This window comes from Antedon bifida, chromosome 9 (genome assembly GCF_963402885.1).
Source record: "Antedon bifida chromosome 9, ecAntBifi1.1, whole genome shotgun sequence".
NCBI lineage: Eukaryota > Metazoa > Echinodermata > Crinoidea > Comatulida > Antedonidae > Antedon > Antedon bifida.
In genome coordinates, this window is record NC_136234.1 from 19199215 (window position 1) to 19218194 (window position 18980).

Here is an 18980-nt window from a genome sequence, read left to right on the forward strand (position 1 = left end):
AATTAACAGACATAATATTATTGTTAATGTATAATATTTTTTTTCAAGGTTAATTTTACCATTACCAAAACTTGTACACAAAATTTTAATATTTCAATTTTAATATGCAACAATAATTCACCTAGATACAGTGCATCAATTGCTTCAGTGAATTTGTTAGTGATAGTGAAACGCATAATTAAACTATAAATACCACTAATGTGTGTTTAATTTTTACTTGGAAATTCCAAAAATAGAACTTAAAAATAGAATGTAATGGATCTAAAATTATATTATGAGAAATCACAAATTCTTTTCCAAGAAAATGTTATTTTGCCCACAAAATAAATCTATTCTATCAATGTTTGATATTGTATTGTTAGTCTTAACTAAATAAAATATAAATTTATTGTAATCCCCCTCCCCCACCTTACGACTTTAAATAGATGTTTTTGAGACCATGCATAAATTAATTTGTAAGATGTTAGACTTTCTGTGACATAATTATATTTTTTACATACATTTGATAATACTATATACTACAATATGCTATTAATTCTCTGGTGGGACTGGAACCCATGACCTCCAGATTACTAGCCTGGCGTTCATACCTTTAGACCACCGAGCTTGCACTGATGGCTATACAGTAGGTTAGATTCTAGCATATAGCATGAGGAAATTGAGAAAAAGCCGCCAAACGCAAATACGCACTATTAATTAATATATTGTTTTGTTTCAGCCGGATCCACAACAACCCTGAATATTCCGCAAAAAAATAATCGCCGGAATTCACTAACTCCTCCCGACACATTGGTGCAATCGTCTTTATCAACGCAAGACTGGTACTCGCACGAAGACCTTGATACACGAGGTAGTAGATCGTTACCCTTGCCTTCACAATCTAATGAGCATGCTCCGTTGTCTCCTCAAAGTAGCACGGCGTCATCGGGTAGTAGCACCGAGGCACACAACGAGGACGGTAGCATGCAACCGTTGCAAAAGTGTACTTTCCGTGAGGAGGGCAGCGGGATGAAGGGTGAGTATCCTAACACAAGAAACGTTGATTAACAGCACGTATTCAAATTGGATAACTTGATTTCAATCGTTGCATGGATACATTTGAGTTTGGCTTTCATAGTCTGGATTTAGGCTAACCTTAATAATTCACTGTTGCTATGGTTATTGGCCTATTTTCATGTTGGCCTACAGGGGTACTATAAATACCATAAAAATGAATTTTATATTATACTTTAAAACATCATGTAATTGGCTCATGGCTGTTAGATTTAATTGAAATCAAATAAATTCAGTATGAGTGCCACAATTTCAAATGTATAATTTGTGCAGATGGTTGATGTTTTGTATGTATGATTATGTTGTTTTGTATGCATGTAGTCCACAGAGAGCTTAATTCTGTCTTTGTCCTACAGTACTGTATATTGTCATCTTCAAGTGTACAGTAAATACAATTTAAAATTGTTAGTGTCTGATTGGGTTCCTTTTTTGGTAGCGAGTCACTTGACAGCGCTTTTTTTCAATTTTTTTCTCACAAAATTTGGAGTTCTTTTTGTATAGTAAAGAGGACCACACTCCTCCAAAATATGTAGTGGGTGGTTAAGTGATGTAAAGTATTCTCCCTTATCGAGAACCTGTGCAAGTGAATGCATAGTGCTTATTTGACTGTACTATACTGTACTATTTGAGGGTGAGATTATATCCCAGAGTGGGCATATACTTGAATCAGTAAAGTAAAGTTTGTCATTTTTTCTTATAAGCCTTTTTTAACAATACAACAAAATTGCAAGATACAAAATTGAAAATGAAAGTTATAAATATTATATCAGAAATTAACTTTGTATTAAGGTCAAATATTATAGTGTTTATTATGTGTGAAAATGCTTTTAAAATGTGTTTCTCTAGACACTTTGATAAACACCTTTTCTAATTTTACCATTAGGTTAAAAAATTGCTTTTACAAATAACATTGACAGAGTTGAAAATGAACCCAATTAATAGTTACCAATTACTGTCAGTGTCATGTCATTGTACCATCATAATTGAAAGACAAAATCAATTTTCCACGTTTGAAATTGTCCCTTTAATTGAATGTATCAATGATTTAACTTTAATTTATTAATGAATTTCTGAGTTATGGAACTGTCCCTTTAATTCAATGTATAATAATAAACAAATGTTTCAGATTTGAAACTGTACCTTTATTGTATAATCAATGAATGTTCCAACAATATACTGAAAGTGCTTGAATGTTTTTAAATATTGTAATTTTTATCAATATATAAATCACAAAGAAAACCCGTTACAGCCTTATTGTCTACATTGAGCAAAAAAAAAAAGATTAATGCATTTTATTTTTACACAATCAATCTCATACTGAGTGTTTACAATATAGATTATTTCTAGCTGCAGTATATCATTACATCGTCGTGTATGAGATAGATTAGTAATTTAAAATATAATCTTCTGATTATGATAGCTTTTATATAACTGCAGTTTCCGCCTTTGATCTCTAAATGCATAGGATACCTTGTTAATTAACTGAGATTGCATAACAGCTACTCAGTTTTACCTGAGTGGCTACAGTACAAATGATATTAGGTAGTTGTAATTATGGAGTAGCAATTATTACTCCATGGTTGGATAAGTGATTTAACATTTTGTACAAACAACACATCAGCAAAATTTATTTATGAATGATTTGGTGGTCAGAGATAGACATTTTTTCATGGGAGGTCCAACATTAGGTATATTTCTGCCAATCCAATATTGTACATAAATAAAGAATATAAATATAAAAAGACCATATATAACATTTAAAATACGTATAAAACAATTTACACAAAAATATTTATAAAATACTGCACAGGTATGAATAGAGAATCGGTATTACAAACTTCTCTTAAAACGTGAATTAAAAATATGAATAGCATTTGGAACAAAAGATAGTCTAAAACGTGAATTATTTGATCGTGGTGGTCTAACTCTCCCTGATCTATTTACAATAAATTTATTGTGTAAGGAGTGAGAACTGTTTCCCATAATTTTTGTGACTTTGCTCAACGTTTGTTTTTCATAAACACCATCAACATCTTTAACAATTGAACCAATTATTCTAGAAGCTGTTTTGCACACTCTCCTTAGTCTAGTCTTATTCTTCTCTGTTAGATTCGCAAACCATGCTATACATGTTACAACTAAAATAGATTGGATGAACGATTCATAAAACAACCTAAGTGTGACATTACTAACTTTAAAAGTATTAAGTTTTCTTAACCAGTACAGCCTTTGATTCCCTTTTTTAACAATCTCATCAGTATTCTTATCAAATTTCAATTTATCATCAATGAAACGTGCCAAGATATTTATATTTATGGACACGTTCAATAACGTTCCCGTCAAGTTTTAAGCATACCTTATCATTTTGTTTTTTCCTAAAATCCCACACTATTTCTTTAGTCTTTTTAGCAACAATTCAGAAACAAACTTTCACTTTGGTGCTAAATTGGTGCCTTAGGCAATTTATGGTTGATGACAAACCAAATTTAGAACAGAATACGAGAAACGAGTATGAATATACAGTAGCTTTACTCAACTAAAATTTAAAGAAAAACTAGATCAAAACTGTCGCAAATTGACATAAAGCTAATGCTCGATCATATGTATAACTGTGCATGAATGAATATGCAGAATAACAAGATCAACACCATGCGACATGTTCACATGCAGCATCATGAGTAAGTTGATCATGATTAAAAATCTGAATGTGAACTTTGTTAATGCTTGATCATGTTTAACTTTGCATGATCATCCTTAAAGAATATCAAGATCAACAGTACTGTAGGTTCACATGAAGTAAATTGACCATAATGAAATCTGAATGTGAACCCAGCTAATGCTTGATCATAACTTTGCATGAATGAACATGCTTAAAGAATATCAAGATCAAAAGTTCTGCAGGTTCACTTGAAGTAAATTGATCATGATGAAATCTGAATGTGAACCCAGCTAATGCTTGATCATAACTTTGCATGAATGAACATGCTTAAAGAATATCAGGATCAAAAGTTCTGCAGGTTCACATGAAGCATCATGAGTAAAGTTGATCATGATGAAATCTGAATGTGAACCATGCTAATGCTCGATCATGTAATTTGCATTAATGAACCTGCTTTAAAAAATACAGTAACAAGACCAACACTACCATAGGTCCATGCATGAAGCAAGTTGATCATGATGAAATCAAAGCTAACATGTGTAACAAATAAGTTCAGTGAAGCATCATAAGTTGATCATGATGAAATCTGGATGTGAACCTATCTAGTAAGCCTAAATATCAAATAATAGTTATGACTACAAATTGTTTCTTGAAATCACACTTTGAAATGGCTTGATTCCAAAGGTTCTAACATTAGCAACTTCCGCTCCCTAACACAAACTTCCGACAACACTTGGCCTCCATTCAGAATTTTATTTGTGTCCTTCACAAATAGTTCTTATTTTTGAAGAAAATGTACAAATTTGATGATGATCCAAGAATCTATTTATTAAACATAATTATTGATAGCGACCTTAAAGATTGTGGCTTGATTGAGCCAAGTTCATTCCTGTTTAGTCTGGTATTACGAAGCTTAACTTTTGTCAGAACATTGTCAGAAGATTCTAGAATGTATTTCCGGCTAGTTATAGTAATATGAAGCGAAGGAGGTTCCAAATGTCAAATAGGAGGAGGGGGTGAGGATGATTTTGATTATGTAGAACGGACCATTTTCTCATAAAATTACCTTTTCAAGGGGAAGAACAACAATTGCTAAACGAAAGCTGAATTTTACCTAAGTTCTATCTTTGTTTTATTTTCTGAAATTGAGTGATGGAAAAAATGTTATATTCTTGGCTATGAGGTTGTATCCTATCTTTTAATGCATTTTATATTGATGATGTGTGTACCATTAAAGGACACATTGTATTAATCTGTAGCCTCTGTTTTCCGGAAGCCGTTTTCCTGCCAAAACAATGTATTTTCCCCCATCCACATGTTGATTTTCAAACCAAACATAAATAGACTAGGTGTGTTTGAAAATGAATTGAATATCTTTTCTGGATAGTTACAGTGATGGGATAGGAACCGTCAGGTCAAGGGTTAAAATCTATCCCAACTTAATTAAAAAACCAAGTACAGTAAATTAAAAGAAAAACTTTGTTGGAGTTGCAGTAAAAGTACTAAAATTGCCCAGTTAGGATGAGAATCTTAAAACTTTTAAATCTTTACTTTTGAACCAATCTGGTAGAGAATTAATATTCAAATAAAAATTTGTTCTCTTTTACCTCATAAATAGTTATTATATTATAGTATTTATTGTTTTTTATGTATTTTAATTCTGTTATTGTATAAATTTTACCATTTCAAATATTTACTGATCCACTTTTGAAATGAATTATTGTATTGAAAGTATTTCAGTTGAAACAAAAGTATTTCACTGTTATGAGCACTGTTATTTCCAGTTTTTTGACAAAAAAAGAATTTTGTATAATTTGTTTGTATCTTGCATGAATACCGCTTTTTCAAAATAGATATGTTTACTGTAGCATTGCTATTTTATTTTTGTTACAGCAATAACAAGATTATTATTAAATTGTTTTTACCTACATTTGTTTTTTTCAGATGTACCGAGTTGGTTGAAAACTTTGAGACTGCATAAATATTCTTGTATCTTTCAACAATTAACCTACCAAGATATGTTAGATCTCACAGAGGAACAACTGGAGGCGATGGTATGTTATCAATAGTATTTTCATTATCATTGAATGTTATTTATAAGCTTTGTTTTTATGCTGATATCATATTAATTATCATAACAACATCAATGTTACTTTGAGAATTCCCATCAATGTTTTTGTGAAAATTTCATTTTATTTCAGTTCATTTAATTTACAAACACAAATTTTAAAAAAAAGTACAAGAAAACAATATTAATTAAATGAACTGAGGATATCTCAAGAAAGTTTAATAAATAATATATAATAAAAAAACATTTCCATTGGCTCCCAAAATCAAGTCAGTTTCCAGAATGTTTACAATACAAGTAAGCTCTTTTTCTGTAAAAGCAAAAGCTACTGCTTATCTCTAGTTTAAAAAGGGCACTTTGTGAAAAGGGGGTTTCTATCGAACCCTACTAACATTTTTTTTTATAAGATGATTTCCAGTTTCTCAAGTCTTATTAGAATCATCTTCTATCTTCTTTTTTTTTGGAAATTGTGTTTTTATTGTTATTTGTCTATAACTATTACAATAATGTTAATCTTATTCTTTGTTAGAGTTGCTATAATTTTAACATAATACAGTACAGTAATAGTAAATGTCTTTAAATTAGTTGAATAGTTTAAACTTCTAGTTCTTTCGGATAGACATTGTTGTCTCTGCATTTAATCAGTAACTTTGAGTTTGGTCTTTAAGAAATTGAAGATGACAAAACTCGACTTGCAGTTTCTTGGAGAATTTGTTTGCTTGAGAAATCCTGTGTTAGATATAGCAATCTTCTCTTTGTTCCATGATATTTATAATAGTTCTATTTTAAATTGTATTTTAAATCTTAGTTGTATTTTTTTTCTCTCTACTCTTCAGTCTACCATTTTTTACCTTTTTTAGTTTTCAGTATTTTGTTTAATTGTTGAACAGATACAACTTTCTCATTTTAATTTTTTACATAATTTAAATCTCAAAATTGATTTTTTTTTTATTACCATGTCTTTGCTTTTAAAAGAGTTGACAGTTTGTTTTTGCTACTGATGTTTAATTAAGAGACATTTAGGCAATATTGTTTAGGTTAATTATGATGACTTACTTACGTCAAATACTATTATAAATGTGTGTGGGTTTCAATGATGCCTTGTTTATTGTCCATAGCAGATTTATATTTGGTTATTTGACTTTAATTTCTTTATCCGGTTTATTTATATTATCATGATTCTCTAAATTATTTAATATAGATATACAGTATTGTCCCCTTGAAAAAATAATTTTTTTAAATTTTGTTGTTGAATATGCCATTTTAATGCCATATTAGTTATTTACCTTGACCAAAAATTGGATCAAAGAAAAAAAATTCTTTCCTGGAAAAACTGTAATTTAAAGCAAAAAAATATAGAAAAAATTATTTCATGACGCTTGTTCTGCTTCTCTGCTGTTATATTATCAAATATAAGTGGGGTTATTATTAATGTTGTTGAAAAGGTTTATATTTTAATAAGCAATTTTAAATTTGGATCTACCCTTTAAATACAAGATGTTTGTTTGGAGTCTTTTGTGATTACAATTCCCAATAGATCCTGTATCGCTATAAAAAATAAAGTGTTTACAGTTTCTTGTGACAGATCCGTTAGCAAATAGAAATTGATGAGAATCTGCCATTTGTATTGTTATTTGAAGGAATTAGTTTTACATATTGTTTCCTTTGCTATTGTTTAAATTCATTTACACTAAGTGTTTGCTTAATGCGTGATGCCTTTTTTAACTTAATTTTGTTTTATCCGATTAGTTGTACATAGTATGTTTTAAACTTTGATATTTAAATTATTTCTAAAAAAAAAATATAATTAAATATACAGTTGAACCTAGTAAGGTTACCCGTTTGGGACCCCCAAAAAGTGTGCCCCTTTTTAACTTGATTTTGTTTTATCAGATTAGTTGTACAGTATGTTTTAACTTTGAAATTTAAACTATTTTTAAAAAAAAATAATATTAATAATAATATACAGTAGAACCTCTATTAAGGGTACCCCTTTTGGACCCCACCCCCCAAAATGTCCCCTTTATAGGAGTGTCCTCTGAGTAGGAATTCGCCATATTGTTGAAACATACTGTACATTTCTTGTTTGTTTAATGCGAAAGTGTCCCCTTTAAATAGTGTCCCAAAGGACTGGTTCCACTGTAATACAGTAATTCTACAAAACTAAACATATAGCTAATTAGCATAAAACTAAACATATAGCTAATTAGCATAAAAAAAGCTAAACATATAGCTAATTAGCATAAGACTAAACATTAGCTAATTAGCATAAAACTAAACAGCTAATTAGCATAAAACTAAACATTAGCTAATTAGCATATTAAACCGATAAATAGCAATTTTAAAATAACACTTTGAAATTAAAATAGATATAATATATAATACCGGCAGTTCATCATCATAGGCCTATGTTTATATACGTTGTGATTATAACCTAAAATAGAATCTACACACATTATTGTAGTGACACATGAATAATTATACTATGTTTTTGACGATCTAAATTGCTAGTTAAAAACCATCATGTCTATAAATACACGCACGATTTTTTTAGAATGCCTTACAGCTTGTTTTGATGACGTCATTGTGTGAGGAAATTTACTTATTATTCTCCGTCATTCATCATAAAACGTGTATATTACTTTCTATTTTTAAATATCATTTTAAAAATTGTTTATTTTTGTATAGTTATTAATTATATTAACTTGATATTAGTAGTAACTGTTTTTAAAAATAAAAATATATTATTTTGATATTCATTTATAATATTCTAAACTGTAAAAATTTATTATATATATTTTTTTATTTATATTATATATACCGTAACACCTAAATAGATTCCTGTCATTTGATTGGACGATTGTGGATCACATAACATTTGATAGACGGTACTATTAAATGATTGTGTGATACTAATAGTACATTTTTCGAGGTTTTTTTTTGTTGGTATAACTACAGTATAAGCAACCATGAAATTATTTGTACCATCGCACACATTAACATTCATTATTTGTAGTATAATCTTCCTAGTACAATTCTAGGCATTTCAGACACCATTTTTGTCGCCATATTGGATCAAATATGGTGGATAATTTTCAAATGTAGTTTAAAACCATCCCAGTACAATTCCGGCCATTTTGATACCGCATGTATATGGATATAGTAAGTACAGTACAATAGGAATTTATGACAACTAACAACATAGGAAAGAAGTTGGATCATGTACTGTATTCACAAACACAGTTTTAGCGGTTTGTAGGTCAAGTTGAAGACGATGTGACATCATACTGTAGGTCATCTGTAATTGAATGCTCCCTACAGTAGTATCTCTCCAAATGTACAATTTGCTTTATTATCATAAAGTTTAACTTCTTTTTTCTTATAACAGAAAGTTACAAAAGGTGCAAGGCATAAGATAGTGTTAAGCATTCAGAAGTTGAAAGAAAGACAAAGCACACTACAAACTTTAGAAAAGGTATGTACAGGCTAAAGCTCTGTCCACACTATCAAACTTTATGTGACAACAACATGTGATGTGCCCATATGTGGACATGATGATGTCATATCACTACCATATTTGAGAATATCACTACCATATTTGTGCACATCACACTTTTTTTTGTCAAACACTTGATAGTGTAGACATATTCAACGAACAATTTTATAATTTTTACTTTCTAATTTTTATTTATATTTCTCAAACCTATCTACAACCCTACACTGCTCAGATTTTGAGGATAGATTTAGCGCATTTGATTATTCGACTTTCTAACAATGGATGTTATATATGTTAGTATATATTAACAGTATTTTGAGCATTGAATTAGTACTGAAAAAACTTGTTTGTTATTGTTTAATTGGCATTTTCCCGATTCGAATACGCCAATTGTGTGAGGCTATTTAAAAAAAATCAACATTGCAAAAGTTGTATACGTGCAGCAGTTAAATGTTTTCTTCCACTATGCTGTTATTTACTGATTACTAATTAATTAATATTACGATACATTAGCGAATGTATCTGTGCAAACCGCTGTTACGTTAATTTATGGTAACGATAATGTGAACGCTGATGCAAGTTTAGTTTGCGAGGCTTTTAACGCATTGACAAGTTACTTAAGCGATGTGTATCGACGACGATATGAAGTGATATCTCTGATTTATCATCCCTGATCAGTCGAGGATTATATTTTCATTTGCCATTTCTGCGTTGAGATTAGGTTTGGTGCAAGTTTGACGGCTGTAATCATTTCTGGCATTATCAACTCAACTCAATTTAAGTGTTGCCAGTTGCCATCTGCATATTCATTTTTTATATATTTATGTAAATTCTAAAAGTCGATGTTTTTATTTCAAGAATTTGTGCCGTTTTTACTTGTGTCGATTATGGTTGTGTTTGATTTCAGCACCCGTTTTTTATAGTAATTTATGATCTAGTAATTTTCGTTTTGTTGCATCTTTAATTAATTATAATTATGTGGTAAATATTTGATTTTCATGCGTGGGTAAAAGAAAATAATATTCGTAGAACACTATCTTGGAAATTGTAACGCAGGCTTGTAATTGAGATGTTATATTGACAATATTTATTTGGACTGTTATTGATCTATCCAATGCTGAAAATTATGGTTGTTATTGTTGTAATTAATTAGTTGTCATTATCAAAATCATTGACATATCAACAATGATATTAGTTGTCATTATCAAAATCATTGACATATCAGCAATGATATTAGTTGTCATTATCAAAATCATAATCATTGACATATCATGAGTGATATTAGTTGTCATTATCATAATCATTGACATATCAACAGTGATATTAGTTGTCATTATCAAAATCATAATCATTGACATATCAACAGTGATATTAGTTGTCATTGTCATAATCATTGACATATCAACAGTGATATTAGTTGTCATTATCAAAATCATTGACATATCAACAGTGATATTAGTTGTCATCATAATCATTGACATATCAACAGTGATATTAGTTGTCATTGTCATAATCATTGACATATCAACAGTGATATTAGTTGTCATTGTCATAATCATTGACATATCAACAGTGATATTAGTTGTCATTATCAAAATCATTGACATATCAACAGTGATATTAGTTGTCATCATAATCATTGACATATCAACAGTGATATTAGTTGTCATTGTCATAATCATTGACATATCAACAGTGATATTAGTTGTCATTGTCATAATCATTGACATATCAACAGTGATATTAGTTGTCATTATCAAAATCACTAACATATCAACAGTGATATTAGTTGTCATTATCATAACCACTAACATATCAACAGTGATATTAGTTGTCATTGTCATAATCACTGACATATCAACAGTAATATTAGTTGTCATTGTCATAATCATTGACATATCAACAGTGATATTAGTTGTCATCATAATCATAATCATTAACATATCAAAAGTGATATTAGTTGTCATTATCATAATCATTGACATATCAACAGTGATATTTGTTGTTATATAACACCTAAATAAATTCCTGTCATTTGATTGGACGATTGTGGGTCACATGGCGTGCAATAGTATGCACTATTGAACGGTCATTCAATAGTACTTTTTTTAGCCTATGGACGGAAATACAATTTATGAACATTACTGTGATTCTGAATGTAAAATACAGTACAACAGTGCTGCCTATTTTGTTAATAATAATAATAATATTTATTCGGCAAAAAAAATTCATAAAAGTATAATTCATCTTGCCAGGAGCAAGTAATAGGCATGAGCCCAAACAGAAAACTGCTCTTACTCCATCATTACTTATAAAATACAAAAATAACAAAACTAAGTAGCACAAATTAAGTCAAAATAAAACAAAACAAAACAAAGTTATAATGAGATACACCAATTAAAAATAAGCTGCATTGAATAAACAGTATAAACAATTTCAACTTAATATTTTGAGATCAAATGTTTGGTGAGTTGGGATTTAAAGTCTGAAATTGTAGCACATTGTTTAATTTCATTGGGAAGTTGCTCCCATAATCTAGGGAAAATAACAAAAATGTATTGGTCTTTGCCTTCCAATGTCACACCTCTCACTTGATCTCACAAACTCATTAAAGGATGAGGGACAGAGGCCATGCATTATTTTAAAACCTAATGTGAGTCTATACACTTTAAATATATATTTAGGGTCTTTAACCTATATAAATATGAAGTACATTCAGTGAATGATGAAAGGTTATATTTCATCATTCACCTCATGCCATTATTTATACCATTACACTCATAAACATTCATTATTTGTATATCATTATCAAAATCATTATCAGTCACATCAACAATGATATTTGTTGTCATTATCACAATTATCATCAAATCATTTAAACAATTCAACATTGATAAATTAATACTGATCTTGTATCTAATTACCAACAATGACATTTGTTGTTTAAATGACATAACATTTTAGTCAGTTGTTGGTTGACATTAAGAGTAGAAGTACATAGACGCTGAAATGTAAATCATTTCTATTCAAACTCTTTTGATTAAATGATTCTTGATTAACTGTGACAGGCGAGTGTTTGTAAATATAACATATTCTCCTCTCCAAATCCATTAATAGATTGAAAACGTTCTATTAATCTATAAACATAAAGTTCATATGTAGTTTGTAAAGTCATTAAAACTACTAATTATAGTTCATGTTTAAAAATACATTTTGATAATATCCATTTAGTTTATGATCACTAATTGTACTGAAAACAGTATTGTTTAGATTGTTTTGAAGAATCATGTCAAAAGTATTCTACTAAACACTAACAGTAATTCTAGTGCAGCTACTGCAGTTTTTACTTGAAATAATAATAATAGTTTGTTTATGTAGAGGTTTATGAAATAGTTGCTGTAACAGTGTGTATGCCAATAAACAGGTTAATTAAACAGTAAACAAAATGTAGTTACTGTATTTTTGAAATGGTCCAATAATATCGAAGATGTATTGTATTATTGGACAGATATTTTTGGAAAGAAAATTGAAATATAAAACACAATATTCTCTATGTTATGATTAGTTTAGAAAAATTCAGATTTTTAAAGTCCAAAATATCAACTAAATCTTGGTAATGTATCTAAATTTTTCCAGTACCATAGATGAATTCTATGATACAGGATGACATGTGTTTTACATGTGACGCCTGTATCATACCCTAAATCCTTATCCTAAACTTCCATGATACAGGCACCAAATGTGATACCCATAAGATGCTGTAATACAGAATTTGACAAATATTGCATGTAAAGATGTACTGAAAATTTGGTGAACAATAATTGTTTGATTTACATTTTGTGGTTTTTCTTTGAGGCGAATACATTATTAATATTGAAGATTGTAAATATTAATTTTAAATTAGTAAGAAGAGATTTATTAAAAATTAGAAATTGATTTATGTTATTCTCAAAAATTACTTTGAATTTCAAAATAACTTTTTTCATCAAAAATTCACCGTCTAAAAAAGAAACACTCAAATTTGTCATCTAATAAATGTTTTATCGGTAAGAACATACCTTATAGTGCTATATGCATTGTTATCCAAAAACATCCAATTATCAACACACTATGGTATTGTAAAAGAAATTACCAATAACCAAATAAAATTATAAATATAAAATTACTTTATCATATCAGATTTTTAGTGAAACCAATGGTTCATTTATTATAATTATGAAATCATAAAAAAAAACTACAGCGCAAATAAACATTTCCATTCCTTGTGTTATTAAATACAATATTACATAACATATTTAAAAACAATAGAACACTAGAGATAATGTAAAAAGGGATCCACTCAAAAAATGAATATGTAGATGACACTGAATTTAAGGGATTTTCTTTGTGGTTGTGAATTTAAAATGTGTATTGAATTTTAAATTATTTATGTTCATAACAATTATGACAGACACTGAAGGTGGATTGTGGAAATCAATTATTTAAAGACGTTGTGTTTTGTTGGCATTAGTTGTTAATTCAGTCTATAGCGTGTTGACTAGAGACAAAAAGCTTATATGAGTGAGTGGGTTGTGTAGATTTTCCAGTACTGATGGGGGTATGGTTTTGCTGGGGGAGGGGGGTGAGCTGGGTAGCTCATCAATATCCTTTGTCAAGTTTGTTTTAAAGCTCTGTCTACACTATCAAACTAGTTTGACAAAAAAAGTGTGATATGCCCAAATATGGTAGTGATATGCCCAATATGGTAGTGATATGTCCAAATATAATAGTGATATGCCCAAATATAGTAGTGATATGCCCAAATGATATGACATCATCAGCTTAATTTAAGTTCTAGGTGGTTCTACTCGTTCCATCAGAGGGAACATTTTGTCTGCCATAAAGCCCAAAGCTCTGTCTACACTATCAAACTAGTTTGAAAAAAAGTGTGATGTGCCCTAATATGGTAGTAATATGACCAAATATGATAGTGATATGGCATCATCATGTCCATTATATGGGCACATCACATTTTTTTCACATAGAGTTTGATAGTGTAGACAGAGCTTTACATGGTAATGTAATCAACACTCTACCAAACACAAAAACACAAAATAGAGCTGCACGATTAATACTAGGTGCTGATATTCGAACTCCTGTAAGACAAATGCATTATGAATTAGGTTGGCTAACAATTAAGACAAGAATTGAATATCATACAATTTGTACAATATTTAGATGTTTACAAGAATCTGTACCTTCATACCTATGTGATGTTTTGCAATATATTAGTAGTGTACACAATATTCCAACCAGAAACTATGAAAATAATCTGTTGTATTTGCCCAGATGTAACCTCGAAATATACAAACGTAGTTTTGTTTATTATGGAAGTTCACTCTGGAATGGCCTACCTTATGAATTAAGAAAACAAAACAATTATAACCGTTTTAAATCACTTGTTAAGATTCATTTATTGATGCCGGTGGTCTAGGATGGTTGCAGTGAAATATATTAAAATATGGTATAAAAGTTATAATAATAATGAGAACATGCATTGAAGTTTAGTTTTAGTTTAAGTTTAGTTTAAGTTGTTTTAAAATTATGTTTAAATGTGTTGTAGGGCCCCTCGGAAGAGCAGTTTTATTTTATTACTGAGAGGGCTACCCTACTGAAAGAAAACGAAATAAAATAAAATAAAATAAATTCATCTATCTTGTCATCAATATTTAATAGATTTCTTAAAATTATTTAAATTTATAATGTATTTAGTCTGGGCATTGTAGACGCTATTGTTTACAAGTAATAATATATTGTGCAAATAATATTTCATATGTATGAGAGTTGAATTGAGAATAAAATAACAATGATCTCATTGTCATTTTTGTTATTCGTTTATTAAATTTTTTTAAGCATTAATACAGTGGAAGGGATAATGAATATCATTAAGTAATGTCTATTCCAATCTACAATACAATAACACCACTATAATATAATAAGATTATCTGCAATAATATACATGTAAATTATCTATTTTTAAGTTCATTAAAAACAAATTATACTTCTCCTTAATAGTGGCACTGTGGCCTAGTGGTTGACATGCTTGCTTACTAATACCAGGGTCTTTAGTGCAAGTCATGAACAGTTCCAATACAGTGCCAGCCACTACCTAGCCTCATATGAGACTTAATTTAGAAAACCTGTAATTTGCGAGTCATGTAATTTACTGTTGGAAGTTGTAAAAATAATAATAATAATAATAACATTTATTTCCACAAATAATATAGCAAAATACAGAGTAGCATAATAAATATACAATCGATAATGAACATAATATAATGCAAGAAAATCAAATAAAAATAACAGTTTTATACATTCTTCTTGCAGGACATCATGTCAGACAGCAATGCTGGAACATTACGAAATGCGCTCAATGAAATCAAGACGATGCTTGGCACGCCTATCAGAAGTTACATACCCGAGAACGATAGTTACGATCAGTACGGTCAGGACTCACTGCCATCTGATAGCGATCAAGGATCTTCACATTTAATTGCAAACGGGGATATACCTGGCCAGATCACAAGATTTATGGGGAAAAGTAAGAGTTTACAGTAGAACTCCTATTAAGGGGACACCTCCAGGACCAATAGAAGTGTTCCTTATTCCCCCTGAATAGTCCTAAAGCTCTGTCTACACTATCAAACTTTATGTGACAAAAAATGTGATGTGCCAATATATGGACAAGATCACTACTATATTTGGGCACATCACACTTTTTTGTCAAACTAGTTTGATAGTGTAAACAGAGCTTAAGGGTTGCACTGTATTTTTAAAATCAGACAAAAAACAATGCACTATTTGTAGAAAATCTTAGAAAGCAATTTTAGATTTAAATTGCAATATATATATTATACTATATTACCCTCCCCCTCCCACATTCCCTCCCATGTTCCTTCCCCCTTCTCTGCTCTCTCCTCCTCCAAACCAATCTACCCTGCAGGAGGCAAACTTTGCAACAGTGTGGGGATAAGATAGTCTAGTCATCCTCAGTTATATAGTAGGCTCACCTTCCAATCCTGACAAAATGTTACATTTAAATGTGATAAATGACATTAATAAAATTACAAAGATGAAAATATTATGTTGTAAATATGTTCAGAGAGCTGTGACAAGTTTAAAAACTGAAACTAAATTGAAAGTTAACATTTTTTACAACTTTCATGCTAGATAGTTTCTTGCAATGCAATTATAATCGTGCTTAAAAAAGTAACGAGGGGAAATCCCCAGTTTTTACATTTGTGCATAAACATAAATTATAATCCATCGAGGAAAGTAAATCAGTTGCGCTTGTCAACATAAGGAAATTATTACAAGTATGGAAACAATAATTCTTGACCTTTTGACCTATTGCGCCCTCTAGAGATATATTACACACAAATAAATCATCTTTATAATAATTATTTTCATTGTTGTATGTATCGCTAGCATCGAGTGGATAAGCGATTTTTGGAGGGTTAACGCAAACAAAATGGGCACAGGTTCAAGTCTCTCCTCGGGCTCATGTACACTTAAGAGAACCCAGACTCTTTTTCGGAATAGTAGAGGTTTACATTTGAGTAATGATTCTTTTGTCATGGAAAGACACTATATAAGCAACATCCAACCAATATTAATAATAATAATTGAAAACTTATATAGTGCCGGTATCCCAATGTGGAGCTCATGGCGCTTTGTGCATTAGCAACATGCGAATACATAAGCGAATAGCGACCTCTTCAGGTTGGTCTTGAAACTGTTCACACTAGTAGAGCATTTAACTGTTACTGGTAAACTGTTCCATACACTTGGGTTTGCAACGTAAAAAGATCTCTGACCCCACTGATTTTTGGCTCTACGCTCTTGAAGAAGGTTTTGTGACAATGATCGTAGGCCTCTGCGGGATGAGGCAACGTGTATTAATTAGTACCATAAAAAATGTTATGCCTTGATAAAAGAGATTACATTTTAAGAGATTTATATTTATTATGATAATAATATAAAATAATTTTTACTTTATATTTTATCTTTAGTGTGTACACAGTTGGTGATGTTGAGAAGACCAGATGAAGATTCCATAAGCCTATACCTACAACTCCTTGAGAAATGTCTAAACCATGAAGCCTTCAGCAACATCCACAAGAAACGACTGATGACGTGGCGCCAGAGCTTCCAAAAGTTTTCATCCAGAAGTCCGTACATTAGGAAGCAGTCCGTTCAAGATTTGCGAACTCCTAGAACGTAAGAAATATTAGATTTTAGAGGGCTATTCATTCATTCATCTTTTATTTCGGAAAAAAAAAAAAAAAAAAAAAAAAAAAAAAGTAGAGGTAAAAACCAGTACACTTTGCCGAGTATATTTGCAGACGTCCCAACTTGGAAAAAATTAAATATTGAGATAATTTGAGGGCATTATAATTTCTAAAATATACATAAAAACATAGAGGGGTGCTATTTCAAAAAATCTTCAATTTATAAACATGACAATGCCAATGTACACTGTGTGTTCGGGTATGTGTTGCCATTGCATTTTTATTGTTTATTTAATAAAAGGGCCTAAATGGTAATTTTATCAGAATTGGTTTATTCAAAACAAAATACCCAGGAAAGGATTTCTGTCTGGAGGCCTACAATATCGGAATCTGTATTGAACTTCCAAAATATGTACCTCTACTTTAATTTACTTCTTACTTGCAGGTGGGGCCATGTTAGTAACATTCCAATTGACTACAAGCCTAGTTTACGAAGCCAGCGGCTGTGTTATCCACGACCTTTGAACCAACGTGTTCCAATGGTTATTGGCATGGGTTCAAGTGGCTTGTTTAGGCCTGTGACAAATCACGCCAGCAACTTGAACTACTCGCCCCAACAGGTAAGTTGTATATGTCATTTCTTTCTTTCTTCAGCCCATGTCATCCCACTGCTGGGCAAAGGCCTCTCCCAATTTGTGCCAGTTGTTTAATGAGCTCATCCTTCAATCTTCAATCAGAGTGAAGTCTACCCCTCTTTTCCCATATAATGGCACCTTTGGTCAGGCCAAATATGTTTGGTTTTCTGAAAGGTCTGGTATTCAGAAGAATGGTGGTAAAAAGGAATTTGGAACATTTTGGTCCTCAAGAAAAGTCTGGTATTTGGAGAGTTTCTGGTTTTCAGAGAGAGAGTCAACTGTATATAGTTACATTGTTGCATACAATATAGCAGGAATCTCACAGAGAAAAGTTTATTTTCTGTAGTCTTAAGACCCTTTGTTTCCTATATTATTTAGTTAAGTGGTAACCACCATCAGGGTGTCCAACGAACGCAGTCTATGCCTGTACGCAGGATGTCACAACCAGTTGTCCAACAACAAGGTCTGCAGACAGCAGAATCAACGGCAACTTTACAAGAACCGGATATTAATAACTGTTTGGAAAACTTGTGTCGGAGTGTTACGGAAATAGCTCTCAGTGGTGAGTATACATTTTGTGGCAATATATAATTGCATGCGTGAGGTAAGGATGTCTATCTTATGAGGTAAAAAATATATGTTTTGCTGCTTTTTCTCCCATCATACAAAATAGAGAATATAATGTATTTTCAGTCCATATACTGTGTTGAAAAGGAGGGAAAAAAAGAAAAGGGGAAACATTAAAGAAAAAAAGAAAATAAATTTAAAAAAAAACAGATTAAAAAAACTCTGTTTTGAT

At 30.6% G+C, this 18980-nt stretch overlaps 2 protein-coding genes across 2 annotated transcripts in view; both read left to right on the forward strand.

Annotated features, from left to right (window-relative positions):
* Window positions 1–18980, forward strand: part of LOC144852227 (cell growth regulator with RING finger domain protein 1-like) — a 249540-nt gene that overhangs the window by 18168 nt on the left and 212392 nt on the right. The window lies entirely within an intron of this gene.
* The window catches only part of LOC144852209 (protein Smaug homolog 1-like), a 36082-nt gene that overhangs the window by 11146 nt on the left and 5956 nt on the right, over window positions 1–18980 (forward strand). The window contains exons 4-10 of the mRNA XM_078709966.1: window positions 719–1015; window positions 5657–5766; window positions 9169–9255; window positions 15643–15856; window positions 17328–17535; window positions 17992–18166; window positions 18560–18743. Coding sequence (XP_078566092.1) covers window positions 719–1015; window positions 5657–5766; window positions 9169–9255; window positions 15643–15856; window positions 17328–17535; window positions 17992–18166; window positions 18560–18743 — 1275 coding nt within the window. The remainder of the gene's footprint in view (window positions 1–718; window positions 1016–5656; window positions 5767–9168; window positions 9256–15642; window positions 15857–17327; window positions 17536–17991; window positions 18167–18559; window positions 18744–18980) is intronic.